The sequence below is a fragment of the Barbatula barbatula genome (assembly GCF_947034865.1).
Source record: "Barbatula barbatula genome assembly, chromosome: 16".
Lineage (NCBI taxonomy): Eukaryota > Metazoa > Chordata > Actinopteri > Cypriniformes > Nemacheilidae > Barbatula > Barbatula barbatula.
This window is the reverse complement of record NC_136779.1, coordinates 10,437,597-10,455,290: the sequence shown is the minus strand read 5'-3', so window position 1 is coordinate 10,455,290 and position 17,694 is coordinate 10,437,597. Positions and strand designations below refer to the sequence as shown.

Sequence of the window (17,694 nt, the reverse complement as noted above, 5' to 3'; positions counted from 1 at the left end):
CTCCAGGAGGTAGTGGGGTTGCACAGACCTTGGACACGTTCCAACTTGGCATGACACCTCGCCAAAGAGATCTAAAGACGGCCCCTGTTGGACAGGGAGCATGTTTCCATGGAGAATGAGGAAGACGGGAGGTTTCGGGGTCATGTGTGGTCCCGGCCTCGCCGTGTTATTGGAGGAATATCTAGGTAGTAAAGCTTATACAGGCTGGATTCTTTATGGCCCGCTTTATAGGAGTTCTCCGGTGAAGAGGAAGTTGTTTCTCTGTCCCATGTGGCCGATAGTCACAACGGCTCAAGTATTTTGATTGGTGCGAGTCTGGGCTCTGATAGCGCTAGTAATGGTTGAGAAGGTGGAGAGTAGACTTTGGGATGGGAGTCGCTTGCCCATCTCAAGAATTGAATATGCATTTTAGTCATTTTATAATGAAGAATAACTTATTCACCCTCATGTTCTTACAAACTTGTATGACTTTCTTCCTCCTGCAGAATACAAAAGAAGATATTTAACAAAATGTTAACCAAATAACAATTGGTCCTCATTGACTTCCATTGTACGAACACACAAAACTTTTTTTTGAGCACGTCTTCCACAGAAGAACGAGTCATAAACAGGTTTTGAAAAGCATGAAGGTGAATAAATGATGAAAGATTAAACTCAATAAGACTACATGTTTATGCAACATAGAGCGCTTTTCCACCATCTCAGTGAATCGTTCTCGTTGCTTAATCGTTCCAATCCTATTTTTTAAGCCAGTGTGTCACTTCTGAACTCAATTTTGAATTCTCTCTTCCGGTTTCCTGTCAGGCAGCAGGTGGTACTTTATTGTCATGCTGCTGTCACTGCACAGAGATTATGACTGTCCAAACTCTCTTTTCTTTTCATAAATAGAGACATATCCACAAAGGCCCTGTCTGACAGCACTGCATTTCTGTGATACCTGTCAGTAGCACACCTGAACGCTCGCAGTTGCCTGGTCACAGCAGAAAGCCATGTCTTGTGCTTTGAAGGCTTGTATTGTCACTCATTAGTTTGATTGAAAAGCTGTGTAAACAAATGCTAAGCCACGCTGAAAGACTCATTCACAGAGAAGCGCTAAACTTAAATGAACTGCTGTGAGCAGACTGACAGACAGGAAAGGTAAAAAATAAAGTAGTACATGTAGTCTGTAGGACAAAAGACATTGTAAGAGAGACATCAGGCTGACAGAGATACTGTAAACATGTAAACAATAACGAAACCGGATTTTCCGGGTTATGAAGCGTGTTCTTACTAAAGAACAGTAAATATATCCTGGTTTCTGCCCTCAGGCTCACTGATTTAAAGTATCTTCAATGTCATTGCAGATTATGTATCTGTTTGCTTATGTTTCTCAATTTCAGAGACGGAAAAGCAGTTTTTTGAAAGATGAGCTGAAAGCAGCATATCTAGTTTTGCTCCTTTTGCATCGTCCACAAAGGTAAATCGAACATCGCAGATCACATTCGGACAGCTAAGCACATTTGCCTATAACATTCTTATGTGGAATTCAATGCTTTAAGACATTAGAGTAGAGTTCTTTATTTTATTTTTTATTTTTCAATTTTATTCATGGCTATTTTTGCTATTTCTATTTTTAGGTTACCTTTTTTACAAAGACTACATGACTGATTTAACAAGTGAATTGCTTCTACAGATAAGTACACAGAAATGAATCATCTGATAGCTCATCTGGTTGTGTGACACGTTATAAATAAATAAACAGTATTTTGCAACATATGCAATCGTTTTCCAACTGTGTACATATTTATGGTCATGTTATAAACAGTCAGATTACTTTTCATGAATAAATTGTTTTAGATATGATAGCAAATTTTCAAAACTAGTGCTAAAAGGAAAGGGATATTTCACCCAAAAATCAAGTCAAATACTTATCATCAAGTTGTTTCAAATCTGAATTCATTTCTTTGTTTGTTTGAACACAAACACATTTTTTTGAAAAAATGTAAGCAACTGAGATTTCTGGGGCACCATTGACTACCATAGTAGAAAAAACATATTGTATATTTTTTCTGCTCTGTCAAACACAAAGGGGCACCTTTGACTTGACCTTTGAAGTCAATGGGTACTGCTGTTGTTCGGTTAACAGCATTCTTAAAAATATCTCAGAAAAAAAGAAAGTCATACAGGTTTGGAATAACACGAGGATGAGTAAAAAGTTTGGCCTTTTAAGTTTTGGGTGAGCGTGGTTCTTTTTGAGTTTTCTCTCCTCAGAAAAACTGACCTGACATCCTATAGTCAATGCATGCTGTGCTCCTTACCAGGAACTTGCGCTTCTGTTTCCAGTGAGAGCCCTGTGCGTTGGTATGACGGTGAGCTTCTGTCACCATGCGAATCAACTCCCACTCTGAGCTGCTGGGTTCTGGCCGATTCTGCAAAGACTTCACTATCTCCTCCTTCTTCCTCTTTTCACGGTTCTCCTCAATGAGACGTCTCTTCGCAACCCGTTTGGAATCATCCAGAACCACTATCCCAATAAAAGAGAGGGGGATTTATTTGATATTTCCATGATATAGAAAAACAAAATGGTTAAAGACGAGACGAATAAGAACATTACATTAATAGGGGTGAGGGGATGCGTTTTCTCATTTTTAATGGTGAAGCCCCACCCCTTTTTTGAGCACAAGCCTGAAAATTGCATATCTAAAACTAAAAAGTTTTTACATAAAAAAATCCATGCGAAAGAGACACTTAGAGACAAAAGGCCTCCAAGTTTTTGTAATATAAAAAACATTGCTTTGCTATTTAAAAATCAATATTAACCTAGAAATACTTAAGTTGAATATATCTTTTAATTTTAGATGATCTTTCAAATGACATATAGTTTGTCAAGGTTTTTTCTTTTGCAGTTAAAACATTCATTAGATGAAATCAAACACATAATGGGTAACTGTAAACCGTCTCCTTTAACGCAACAAATACTTAATGTCACACGCATTATACCTGCCTTGGATCTCCACGGTACAATACATAAAAAAGGGATTTACGAATCACTGAACCCTTTGTGTTCAGTGAATCATTTATAATCCTTCGGAAAAAGAACAAGAAGAACACTACTGTACATATGAGAGCAAGGACGGCTTAAGAGAGCGTGTTTGATTCTTGCTTTGAAAAAAGGAACTTCTGATCAAGAGACATAATGCATTACAGCAGGTTCGGTAAAAACAGGACTGTGGTGTGGGCTGAACATGTGCTCTACATATGTGTGTGGTGCATGTTCATATGAAGGGGGAAGCCCAGACAAGGCCTTTCAGTTTGCATAAGATTCATTTACATTGGCTGTCAGTATGAATTTGTGTATGCAAGAGCAGGGCTGCATTTGTGAGCCACTAACCTGTTATGTAAGTATGTGTGTTTGCCTTGAATGGATTTTGTTTGGTTCGATTATGAATGCTGAATGCTCGCGTACGCATCATTCCGCATTCACTTCTGTGTCGATTAAATCCTGGAGGTTAAATGTGGTAAAGTAAAAAACAGTGACGGTTTAGGACTCAGCTCGGTAACCTAAGTCTACAAGGTCATGCCCATGCTTGACATTGAACCTCCGACGTCAACACATGTTCAGACTTCATGTGTTTAGTTCTGCATGTGTGTGTTTGCATGTTCGGTGACTTTGTATGGTATTTGCATGAGTTTGTGTGGGGTCACTTACGATCCATTGCCATGCCCACGGCGATGCATTTCTTAAAGCGACACAGCTGGCATTGGTTCCGGGTGATCTTGTCGATGATACAGCAGCCATCGTATTTACAGGAGTAAGCTGGGTGGAGGTTCTTCTGGATGGTGCGCCTGAAAAATCCCTGAATGGGAAAGACGATAAGATGAGAATGAGATGAGCTCTCTTTTAAAACCTAGACATCTGACTTGAGATTTACAATAATTTACTTTATATTTGCAATTAACTATTTCTTATTGATATTTTTAAGTATTTATTGAAATCTAGATTTATCTGCATTCTTTTTTTATCCTTCCAATAATGTTCAAGTCTTTGTTTCTCCAGTATAAATATCTAAACATTTTCAATGTTCGCTCTCTTCCACCTTCAATACCACGACCGTGGTGAGACCCTTGTGTGTGTGTTCACTTCTCACTCATGTGTGTGTGCACAAATTCAGAGTATGGAACACCATACTTCGCCACACGTCACTTCACGTAACTATTATTACTGTACACAATATTTGTGGTGTTTATTACTGCAAAAGTTTTGCAGTGGTGAGACTGCGAGTCTGTTTGGATAGGAGCGGCAAAGAAATCTCACTCCGCTTACAAGCAGACACACACACCCTGAATAAGATGAATGGTGTGATTATGGAGTTTTCGAGCTTGTGCTTTGACAGACTTGAAGCCTTAAGGTTCTCTAAGCCGTGCAGTCGAGAACACAATGTGCTGCAGAACAGATGAGATCAGCTTCACACCATGACCCTAACATAAGGTGATAGTCTGGTGTGTGTACATATCCTTATTTGTGTGAGGCAGTTGTACCTGTTAACAGATGTCGCTGTATATAAACAATAGCAGATATGTTCTACCTTGCAACCTTCGCAGGTGATACAGCGGTAGTGATAGCCGGTTGCTTTGTCCCCACACACCACACATGGCTCATCCTTCTCCAGGTAGCTGGGGATATACCCTACAATACAGAAAACTCGTATTAACACGTGTGTATTGACACTTAAAGGGACAGTTCACCCAAAAATACAACTTCTGTTATTATTTACTCACCCTTGAGTTGGTCCAAATCTTTATAACTTTCTGGTAACCCTTTAATTAAAGCATATATGTATAATGCATTATAAACGCAGTTTTAATGTATTCATCATGCCTTGTAATGCATTGTAGTGTGTCATGAATAATTGTAATTATTGTAACAATTGTAATACATTATAACATCAATTCATTGTTACACTTTTTATTTGGTTTTAATTCTTTAAAATGAAAATGTCATGTATTATTACATATATTATAATACACCATGCCCTTCAATAACCCTTTATAATTCATTATACATAAAGGCTTTAAGTTAAGTGATACCAAATTTCTTTGTTCTGATGAACACAGAGAAAATATGTTTTATTTATAGCTTTTAACCACACAGTTCTTGGCCACCATTGACTACCATAGTAGGAAACATTACAATGGTAGTCAAAGGTAACCCAGAACTGTTTTCTTTAAAATATCTTTTTTTTGTGTTCAACAGAACAAATACATTTTCCAACTATAGTAGTCAATGGTGGCCAAGAACTGTTCGGTTACAAACATTCTTCCAAAAATCTTTCTCTCCGAGAGATTTGGAAGAACTCAAGGGTGAGTAAATGAAGACAGAATTTTCATTTTGGGGTAACCTGTCCCTTTTAAGACTAAATAACAAGAACAAACACCACCATACTTGCACTAAAAAGCACATGCTACTATACGGTCTCAACTATATGTTTGTTTGGGGTGTGGATGTGTTTGGCTGACCAATGGCAGAAGTGGGACATGTTCTGAAACCTCTCATTTTTACAATACTTCGCCTTTAATACCCTCTATAGAGAAGACTGTATTGTACTGTAGAATGAAAGAGAGACAGGTACTTCAAAGGCTTCTAGAAAAGCCTTTGACTTTAAAAGCATCACTTGACAGCAAAATAGATCTGTCAGAGTTTCTGAGAGAAAAGAAAGGCCAATTAAATGCCCGAGCTTCTCTGTCCATTTGTAAGACATTTCACATGTGAGAAACAAACTGCTATGGCTTTCACACAGCAGTAACTGTCTGTCGACCACCACTTAATACGAAGCTCACAAAATACAGCCTAGAGAAGATAATACACAGCAGCAGCAGTGCATTTCTGTATATCGTCGCTGTCCTTCTGAAACCTTGTACCTCCAAATTCGCTGTTTTTCAAAAACCTTTAAAAATGATGAATGACTACTGTGTTGTTACAGTTGACAAGCACTTTTTAAATACTTTTTATTGGTTAGATATTTGCAAAAACCAATGACAAACATAAAGGGTGAGTGAAAATAATGATTTATCACTAAATCTAAAAATAAATATCACTAAATATGGAGATCAAGGGTTTCAGAACGACAGCAGCGATGTCAAAGTTCAAGCCATATTAACTTTGACAAAAAAAAGATAACATTTTAACAAGCAAAATTGACATTAGTCCACATTTCCTATTTACACTCCTCATTTGCCATTCTTAAAGTTAAAATAAGACCGGACCTAATAATAATAAACCAGCGTAACAATAATAATTGATATAATATATCATATATATAAAATATGCTATCTTCAGTGATAAGCTCATAGACTTAAAAAAGTAAAAAAAAAAAGTTTGTTCAAAATGAAATGTTCTTGAAACAAGGCTGCGGAGGTGAGACAGGATGGTGGATAAACGCAGGACTTTCAAACTCTTTAAGCCTCTAATAGATGGGAGGCTATTTTTCTTACACAGTGTCTTCACCAGACGCAACAGGTGCGATGTGACATGACAACCTGCTTGTTCTTAATGGGTCTGTCCCGAACCCTAAGAGCTTGTTCGGGTAGCTCTGGCTTATTTAGCTGCTGTTGGCATGAGGTAAGCAAAGAACAAACAGCAGAGATGCAGGAACGAGCATATCAGCACTCGGCAGAGAATAGCATCCAGAGGATGTGGCGGCTGCAGAGCTTAACACTGACCGCCCAGTTTCTCAGTAACCTTGGTTTCTGCAATAGTTTTTCTATTTTCTCCACAAAGATTTAAGAAGAATTTCTGCGCTTTTTACCATGAACTAAAGTAATTGGCTCTACATTATAGACTTTGATTTGAAGTGAAAAAGTAATTAGAGGAAAAAAATTTAAGAAACACCTGAGGTGATGGCATTATGCATCCAAGGTAACATTGGGAATTGCATAAAAGATTAAGCAGTATAACTTCTGACTATAAGGTACAGATTACAGTTTATGGGAAGTGTATTTCTGGGATATCAAAGGAATTTGGAAATATATTTTTAAATGAAGTTGAAAACACTGTGCAGAGTTATCTGAACCAGACTGTTGTTTCATCGTCCTGGAAGGATGGGGCTAGCAGAAGGTTGGCTCTTTTTCACTACATTCTGAAAGGACAGCCTACCCTAAGGTCTTGGCTTGGAAAAATGTTTTAAAAATCAAACCAAATCGCATAATATAACATGAAAAACACAAGACAAGTCACATTGGCCCTAATAAAAAGCATGTCCTGACCTTTTTACATTTGTAAAAATAAAAAAACCTTGACATGCGCATAAAGTTCAATAATTTGTTGTATTGATGTAATGGTATTTATCAGGCATTCATTGCCTTAGCCAGCTATGAGGTCACCGGTCTGGACCTCTGTGATTTTTTTCATATTAAAAAAATGTGAAGCTCTGAATGAATAATCCACAGTTTAAAACTCTTCTGAGTGTCTGCGTTACACATATATGATTCAGTCTATACAGTTTACAAGTTGTTTATTGTCCGTGGTGTAAAATATGGATTAATTTCACTTGATGCGGGAGGCTGGCGGCGTCATCCCATTGAAAGAGTTCTAACTGCGTGCGTGGAGACTGTATACCCGTAATGACACACTTGCACACCCGTTTTCACATAATGACACACTTTAAGAAGTTAATATAGTGGGTAGTTGCATATGGTAACATTTTCACATGCTTTTATTTTGGGCCTGTTTTTTCGACGCATGATCTCACAGCATGCCATTGTCAACTTAAGTCATTGAAATAATTTCCCCGAACCAAAATTGTTGAAATGCTGGGTGGCTAGTGTAACAAGTAAACCGGACTCCCCGACTTCAAGAATTGCTTTAGCGACGGACGCTTAGCCTCCTCCTGAGAGTGCCTGTCTCCCATACCGGACCGATGTTGGTGCGAGGCCCACTCGGAGTGGGTCAAATAGGAACAGTTACTCCAGTCATTGTGGAATACGACTAGCCACAGTCTCAAGCCCTGTTCATAGGTATAATTTTCAAAGTTGAATGATTTATAGCATTTACTTGTAATATTATGTATTATTATTGACACCCCAACCCGGACCTCACTCATTTTCAAAACCTGGCTACAGCCATGAATGCATTTACTTCTTTACCAAACATCTACAGCAAAACTATGATGCTGGATGTTAGTATAGAATTCACAAATACATTCTACTTTATGGGACTTTCAAACATACAAATCTACTGCAAAAGAAAACAAACATTTTACTTTGAAACCCAAAACCTTACTTAGATATTGTATAGACCTTGTGACAACATTCCAGCATGTCATATATTAAATACATCTACTGACAACCCATAACAAGCCAATGCAGCTAAATATCAAAGCTGGAGTTGATGCGAGGAGCATCACGAGGTAACTAAAAACCTTCTTCTCCCTCTGGGTTTCCTGTGTGTTTCTCAGAAATGTGCAATGAGAGATGGGTTACAGAAGTACAGGGGGGTTTTTTGGGGGGGCATACTGCAGCAGATCTAAGAAACAGCAGCGATGTCTTCTGTGAGCTGTTGTAAGTGGCTTCTTACCCGACATGCTCTTCATCGAACACTGGCTGTTCTTTCTCTTCCTTTTCGGGCCATCGAGCCACCTAGAAATAATGAGAGAGATAGAGAGAAGATTTGCATTAGTATATACCGCAGAGATTTACATTTATTGCATATGATATAGCACATGAGATTTTATAATTGAACAAATGCACATTCAACTCTGAGTGTCATCTTGATTTTCAGGCGTGAAATCACAAAAAACTAAATCAGAAATACAAGCAGTAAAGCGATGGTGTGGGTGGCCCCGACAGACGGGTTCGCATTTGGTTAGTGACCTGGGTGGATTGTTCCTTGACACATGATATGATTAAAACCATAGAACCTTGAATGTACCTTAAATTGGTTGGTATCCTGTGAGATATTCTAGTAACGTATGAAAAAAGACCACTTTAATATTATTGTGACTGATTGTATTATTCAATACGAGTCAAATCTGCCCACATAAAGGGATATCATTTGTTAAAAAAAAGAAAACTATGTCAGATATGGTGGCTCAAGCATTCATCTTGATATTTTAAGTATTATACACAGCTGTACATTTAAAGTCGGCATGAAACGGAAGTAGAGATTGTATTTTATCGGGACGTATACTCGAGTGAAACGACTTCTGAAATGCGAAAAAAATGTAGGGCGGGACTTGAGTTCCTCCTCCGACAACTGATTGGACCGTTAAAAGGTGAAATACTTGAACGGCAGTTTGCAATCTGTCAGTCATTGCAGCCCCGCCCTCACACCATTCCCGTGACGATAAGTGAAGAGGGGTCGATGTCGAGTGTGGGAGTAGGTTAACGTATTTGATCAAAGTTTACAAGTGCACATTTTTTTTAAAGAAATCATTGATAATAAATACTTCACCACTGTGTAAAACAATCATAATGATAATTTTTCAATTCATGCCAACTTTAATAGTTCAGTCATTCAACCAATAACAGCCAGAATCCAGCCGTATAGTGACAGAAGCGCTCTGGCTGTGATTAAAGGGTAAGTTGTAATAGCGCACCACTAGGAGAGAAGGAGCAGAGTTGTGTAACAGATTGCCCCAATATAATGCAGGCAGAGCCTTTGGAGTCTTAACTGATGCTTATGCTAGAGTCTTAAAATATACATCAAGAAGAGGGTTATTTCTGTGCAAAGAGCTGATTTAAAGCTTGGCAGACCATTTTTTTACGCTAAGTTATATGCCAGGGTCATTGGATTCAATACAATGCAAAATTTGGAACGGCAGGGTTGAGAAAGGTTCATAAAAAAATGTAAAACACTGGAGCAGATTGCATAATAGTAGTATAGCACAACTATGGTAGTTTGATATATCCCATGGTACTGAATAATACGGTGCATTGTTTAAATATTTCTTAATGTAAAGTCACAACTAAAAGTTTAAACTTAAAAGAATTATGTCACTGCATTTACACTTTAAATGAATGCATTTATATTATTATACAATATATGAATATATAGCATTAATATTACTCATATAAGCAGTAACGCACAAATAGGCTTTTTTGTCAAATACTGATTTTAGCAAACATTTTGAATTTGATTCTGTTATTTCTTAGTTTCTTACTTATTGAAACATTTGCCAATAAAAAAATCACTGTTTTGATTGTGTTTTCAAAGACCAAAGTACTACAAACACGTGCATTAAGGTATAGTATAGCTCATTTATTGCTGCATTGTTAAATCATTTCATTGAACATGGATAGGATATTTATCTTCAACAGTTAAACATTAAATAGCAAACTATATTTTATTATTTTGAGAAAACTGTTGGCCAATGCAACAGGCATTACAAAACTCAGTCCCTTCAGGCAGATAAACTGTTGGTTTGTTATAGCAGCATTTTGATCTAACAGCTGTCAATAAATGTCAGTATATATCAATACAGTGGGTCATCTCTAATTAACACTATACCAAGTTTAGAACAATACAATATTACAAAGTAACTGGTACCAACCATATAAGCGGCTATTGATTCTAAATTTCTAATCGATCTGTCTATCCTGCCCCTTCAAAACATCTCCACAGATCCCTCTTTGGCTAACCGAGCGCTATTCTCATTTGATCGAATCTTCCGGTAATTACCAGGAGAACACAAAACAAGGTTCATGTGATGGGTCATGGGATGAAGGGCCATGCCCCTGAAGCTATTGCTATGTCACACTTCAACACACAAAAGGCGATCTTTGTTCAACGCCATGAGGGCAACGTTATAAAAAAGGTTTAAAGGCTAATACTGGTGGCTGCTATTTGCTTCTTCCGCCCGTCACGTCGTTTTCGTCATTCGCCATATTGATTCTGCAGCTGTGGCGGAACGTCATTTCTGAATGTCATTTAATATGTCTGACAGAGGTTCTGCCAGGACACGGGAGCCTCTAGACTAAGTCTTTCTCATTCTCTCACACTCTCAGGCAGACGAAAATGTCACTCTAAAGCCCCGCTGTCTTCGTCACAGTTACTGTCCCTGATGGATTTAGCGATAAAACTGTCAATCATCCGGATCAGCTCCTGTCACAGACCAAAGTTTCACGCAAACAAACCCAAACAAAAGAGAATAAACAACTAAATGCTTATTTCTTTTTGATATTTTTTTCATTTATTTACACAACTAACATTTCCAACCGGCAGCGCAGAGGGCAACCTGACCTCCACAAATGCTTTTGATCTGGAGTGATCAATACTGAAACAAGAATCATTTAACAACCATCTCCATCAAAGCACATACAGAGAAGAATCTAAAAATCCTGCCCATTTCCTTTAAAAAGGACCAGGTTTTATTACCCTAAATAAGATTTTTAAAATCCTAAAACGTAAAATAATAAGGTTCACTTTAGATTCAAATCGTCTTTTAAACCTGCCCATTTTTTTAAAGTGTCAACATCAATGCCCACAAGCACTTTATGACCAAACTGCAAAATACTGTGTGTGCAAAGCATGTTTTGCTGAAATGATGTAGGACTTGATCAAATTTGCCTTTTATATGAAATGCTTACTGTCGGGTCATTAAGCATAGTTGCTGTAAACTTGTTTATGTAAACACGTTCGTGAAGGCAGATACAAACTGTTTTTTTCCCTGCTGTGACACTCGCTATAAATAAACGTAAGAGGATGCTAGCTAGTCAGAAAAGGGACGAGAGAGGAAAAATCTAACAAATAAATAAATAATAGCCAAGTTGGTCCTTGCTCGCCACAGAAGGCATCAATTATTCCGGATCCAAATGGATGTGCTACACAACTTTCCCATTAAGCGAGAAAAGCTGTTGCAGTAACACAGCGATATATGCTGGGAAAAAGCAGATATCACTTAGCATACAAATCAGCATACAAGCGCTCCACAATATGTCCGATCTGATAGTACAGAAAGGATGTTCACCATTTCTTATTACATTCACACGGCACCTCACCATATACGGTTTAGCGAACAAAAATAAAAGCTGTTCCACACCTCACAAAGCACCCAAAGGTGAACAACCACCACACGAGCTTCTCCACAAACAAGAACCTGCAGGTATAAAACCATCAGAGGCAAATTCACGAGATGATACAGGTGTGAAGAGAAGAGTCTTACCTGATGACACAATGAGATTGGAGGATGTGCATGGTGAAGGCGAACCGTTCTTTAGATTCTCTCGATTTCTGCTCTTTACCACATTAACAGAGTTTGCCGCATGAACTACCAGAGCTAGATGAGCATGACGGGATTCACTTTGATATTCTCTTGCATAAGAGCTCTCTCTCTCTCTCCGTCACTCTCTCTGTAGCTTTCCTCCTGCAACACTCCCTCTTTTTATTTTTGCCCCTGCTCCCGGTCTCTTTGACACGGCAACAGAATTTCACCTGACTCCTCTTTGCAAATTTTTCTAAGAATCCCTTGTGAGAGATTCGCTCACTCTCTCTCTCTCTTAATCCCCCCTGTGGCCTGCGATTGGGTGCCGTGATCCTTCTTGCGGGTGGTAATCCGGGGTTAAGAGTAAGAGATGGATAGATTGGACGACTGGCATGATAAAGCAAAAGAGACGAGGCCTGAGGTGTGCCAGCCATCATAAACAAGCCAACCGGTTCTGTCACCTCTTTTCACCTTTATTTGCCAAAATCTCTGTGTTATTTTTATCCAGGGGTTTTTCTTCCAAAGGCAGAACAAGCAGTTAGCAGGTTTTGGGATAACTCAAGTTTTTGGGTTAATTGAGTCACATTTCTCAATGTTGGAAAAGCAAAAAAGCAATGTGTGTTAGACCCTGAACTAAGACATCGGTACATGTGTGTTTGCAATCCCAGTTAGGGTCAAATAAAATAAATTCCAATTACGCTGAACTGACAATGAGGTAATGACGCGAGAAACAAGATACAGATTTTGCAAGTTTAACAGAATTAAACATGAAATTCTCGCTTTTATTCAAACATACGGTATATGATGAAAGTTAATGGGGTCTGCTGTATTTTTTTACATTTAAATTGAATATGGCTTGCAAAATAGCGACCAGAATAGTCGCCAAAAATATCATCTTTCGTCTTCCAAAAAAGAAAGAAACTCATGCTGAATAATGAAAGAAGTTTTATTTTTTGATGACCTATTCCTTTAAGAATCCACAGCGAAGAATGTCCCAACTTGAGTGGCAGACAGCTGAGAGTCTTAGGAGCTGTCAGACGGCTCTCTCTTATGCAAAGAGAAGTTTTGGAGCCGCTCCATCCTTCATTTCCTTCCTTCTAAATCCCTCATTGTGTGTTGTGCTGCTTTCCCTCCCTCTGTGTCTCTCACGCTCTCTCTCTCTTCTCTGCCAGCTTTTTGAGAGCTTATTTTAGACCCTGTCTAAATGTGATCTGGCAGTTCCCAGCTAATGTCAGAACAAAAGCCACGTGCTGTCTCAGAAAGACAGCGATGGAACGAGAAGCGTAGAGAAATTGAAAACAGTATTTTGGGTGTAATGTATTTACATGTGCACATGTGTGTATGCATGTGTTTGTTTTGTATGTATTTGTCTTAGAGCTTTGAGACAACAGAGCGAGAGAGCAGATGATGTGAACAGCCTGCAGGTCACATGACTCTAGCCAGAGGGCTGGTGGCGCTGTTTTCAAACTGTGTGATGATTTTAGAATTAAGCTCTGAATCTCTCAGCAGGTGAAAACCTGGTTATTTTTTCTATTTTATTATTTAATAAGAAATTAATGCAAACTTGATGAAAAATGAAAACAAACTTTAGGAGCCAAATCTAGAAAGCAGAAATAGTATTTTTTGTTCTCACAGAGTACAAGAGTTTTTTAAGTACAAACACTCTCATGCATAATCCAATCAAATCTCATCTTGTTGGACTCCAATCGATTCAAATGCCTAATTTCACAGGGAAAATAGATTTTGCAAGACAACGGCAGGTGAAAGCGAGATATGCATAGTGACTGCTTGCATTGATGGATGATGTAAATATAGCTTGAAGTGCCCCAGTCCAATTACATTGTGCAAATATAACACGCTGAGCAGGTTTGCGCATCTTAAATTCTCAAAATCTTAAAAAAAAGATGAATCGTAATTATATACAAATGGCAATACACCACATTCAATTCAATTCAATTCAATTTTATTTATATAGCGCCTTTCACAATTTGCATTGTTCCAAAGCAGCTTTACAGGGGAAAAACGAAAAACCCAAGAAAGGGTAAAACACACTACATGGTGTGTTATATAATAAATCCAATTATTCTAGTAAATAATATCTAATGTCAGCATCTCCTGGTGGTTTATTTAGCATATGTTGCATTAAGTGAATGCTTGGCTGAAAAGATGCGTTTTTAATCTAGATTTAAATTGGGCAAGTGTGTCTGATCCTTGAATAATATCAGGAAGGCTATTCTAGAGTTTAGGTGCTACGTATGAGAAAGCTCGACCCCCTCTGGTGGATTTAGATATTCTAGGTATTATCAAAAGTCCTGCGTTTTGAGATCTTAGAGAGCGTGATGGGTTGTAGTGTGATAGAAGCTCTGTTAGGTAGGTAGTGCCTAAACCCTTTAAGGCTTTATAAGTGATTAAAAGAACTTTAAAGTCAATACGATACTTAATGGGTAGCCAGTGAAGGGTTGATAACATTGGGGTTATGTGATGGTATTTTCTGGACCTGGTTAGAACTCTGGCAGCTGCGTTCTGAACTAACTGTAGTTTGTTTATTGATGATGCAGGACAACCACTAAGTAGTGCATTACAGTAGTCAAGTCTTGAGGTCATAAATGCATGAATAAGCTTCTCCGCGTCAGCAACACACAGAATATTTCGTAACTTGGCAACATTTCTTAGGTGGAAAAAGGCTGTTTGTGACATTTGAGATGTGATTTCGAAATGACAGGTTGCTGTCTAATATAACGCCTAGATCTTTTACTGTATTTGTTGGAGTAACAGTACATCCTTCAACTTGCAGTTTATAATCAGAAATATTTGTTTTGCGTGTCTTTGGTCCGATAAGTAATATTTCTGTTTTATTCGAATTTAAAAGAAGGAAATTACAGGTCATCCAATGTTGTATATCTTTAATGCACTCTGCCAATTTGGATAGCTGGGGGGAATCATCTGGTCTTGATGAGATATATAGCTGAGTATCATCTGCATAGCAATGGAAGCTAATTCCATGTTTTTAATAATGTTTCCGAGGGGAAGCATGTATATCGGCACTGGTCCTAAAACCGATCCCTGAGGTAATCCATAATTTACTGACATGAACCAAATACAAAACTAAGACTGACAAAAAGAAACTAAAACCAAGCAGCAACACTTCCGATCTTGTGAAGCCAACACGAAAGTGACTTAAACTGCAATTCATCGACTGGCCACTAGTGACTGGCTACAAAAGAGAGCAGAATCTCATTGAGCCCCATGTTAAAATGCCCAACTTTACAGCGGAAAATACATGTTTACACCCTGGTACAAAAAAAGGATTTTGGTCTATATAGCTAATTTTACCCTCCAAGACAACTGTGAGAAGGGTGAATTTTTCTCAAGGTAAACTCACCCGTTTAACTTATTTTTCCGACCACTTAAAATTCTGCAAATCAGGTTCGTGGCCAACTGAGTGACAAGTGGTTTCAGCGACCAGGTGCCTTAGCCCCAACCACGTCCAACCATTTTCGATTATCTGAGAGTGACGCGTTGCCAAGATGGCGACGGCCGGCTCCACCCACTCTAAGCTTCAAAACAGCTCATCAGAAACCTACGGGTGATGTCACGGACACTACGTCCATATTTTATACAGTCTATGACTGAAACCAACTAAATTTCTTTGTTCTGATGAACACAAAAGAAGATATTTCGAATGTATGTAGGAAAGCGAACAGTTCTTGGACTCTTCTGACTACCATTGTCATTTTTCCTACTTTGGCAGTCAATGGTGGCCAAGAACTGTTTGGTTACAAGCATTCTTCTAAATTTCTTTCTCTGTGTTCATCAGAACAAAGATATGTATACAGATTTCGAACAACTCGAGGGTGAGAAATTGATGACAGAGTTATAATTTTTAGGTGACCTGTCATTATAATTCAAGATCTTTGTTATTATAATTCAGTCTGTGTTATTTATGTTGATAACACCTTTCTGAGGGTCAGACAGGAAAATCCTGCCATTTGAGTTTATGCATATCCAGCTGGATTTGAAAGCAAATGCTGAAGACCCAGGATGTCAGCACCATGAAGCAGCAAAACAATATATATATATAAATACGGGCATTATGTTCCGACCACTCTGGCAAACTGACTCAATGTTGTGTTTGTATAAAAACAAAAGAGCAACAACACGCCTCATTCTCTTCTACACGTAGCACGTTCAAAATAAGCCCAGATGTCTGTAGGACATAACGTCCTGATCCAGAACAAACTATACTGTTTGAGACGATTTAAATTAATATTTGACTGGCTCAAACCCTCGACTTAGAGACTTGTGTGCTCGCGAGAAGAACGGCAGAAGACAGACAAATGATAGCTGCAATCTGATTGGTCGAGCCTGATGATGTGATTTTGAAGACATGGTTCTGGCCAGATGTTTGAAACCGTCATTTTTTGAAAGTGCCACCAATAGTACAGAAATTACAGACTTGAAATGTATAGAGGAAACAGGAAAGGTGCTGATTGGAGGGCGGTTAGAAGAGTTGCCGATGAGGGTGGTGTGGAAGTGATGAAATTAGTAGAACAGAAACCAGTAATCAGGTCCATGCTGTTTGTGCTCTTTGATTTCACCCAGAATCCTGCGGTGCGTGATCAGCTAATCTGCTGACAGGTGGCCTGGGTGTAATGAAGCTGAAGGGCCCTTGTTTAATCCCTTCTTCAGCGAGCACGCTCAGAATATGACCCTGCATTCTTGAGGGCCTGCCTGTTATGCAACCGCACACGGTTACACAAATACACGCAGACCTGTAAACACCGGTCTGCCGGTCTCTGGCTCTTTGAATCGTGATCTTTGACATTGCGAGACGGACCTTCTGTTCCTTACACAATGTGTGTGTAATTATATGAGAGAACTGGTGATTACAGATAAAAAAAAAGCTTTAGCGGCTCATTGATTTAATGACTTGAATTACATTTATCGTCTTATTAGGAGAATACATTACACTGGGTGTTAAATGGTAAAAGTTTAACTTCCAGCCATAAATTTTTTGTGGCTAGTGGGAGGAGTTCATACATATTCTAATTAAAAGTACAATGCTTTTTATACAGCTCCAGTTTTACCTTTGATCAGCATTTCTGCATGTATTGTGTCAAATCCAGTCCAGTGTGTTAAATGTCATCATAAAAAAACCTCAGGAATGATCACCCAACGGCAATGTGAAAGACCGAGAGAATGCGAAGATGCATGAAAGTTGTCCAAAAATCAGGCATATTCCATTATACATTTATTTATAAACTAATCCTAAAATACATACATGTAAAACATTAGTATCGTGTTGCTTAAACACAAATATTTCGTTTTCAAGATGTGTAAACATAGCATTTTCATTTGGACTTTATAATGTTTTTGCAAATAAAACAATATTTTCATTTGGAATTTGGGAAAAATGTTGTCACTAGTTGACAGATTGAAACAAAATTATTATTTTCCTTAAACATTTACCTATAAATAGTTAATTAAGAAAAAATGTTGTTCTGTGGGTGCTCCGAAA

General features: G+C 38.3%; 1 protein-coding gene across 6 annotated transcripts in view; it reads right to left on the bottom strand.

Moving 5' to 3' along the window:
* The window catches only part of thrab (thyroid hormone receptor alpha b), a 121,652-nt gene that overhangs the window by 17,589 nt on the left and 86,369 nt on the right, over positions 1-17,694 (bottom strand). For 4 of the 6 annotated variants that reach the window (XM_079476575.1, XM_079476577.1, XM_079476576.1 and 1 more), the window contains 5 exons: positions 8,552-8,613; positions 4,759-4,797; positions 4,566-4,666; positions 3,689-3,836; positions 2,298-2,503 (listed from right to left, as the gene is read on the bottom strand). In XM_079476575.1, the coding sequence (XP_079332701.1) occupies positions 2,298-2,503; positions 3,689-3,836; positions 4,566-4,666; positions 4,759-4,797; positions 8,552-8,613 (556 nt within the window). Of the gene's footprint in view, positions 1-2,297; positions 2,504-3,688; positions 3,837-4,565; positions 4,667-4,758; positions 4,798-8,551; positions 8,614-12,137; positions 12,439-17,694 lie in introns of those variants that run through there. The other 2 variants (XM_079476580.1, XM_079476579.1) reach the window with 2 other exon arrangements.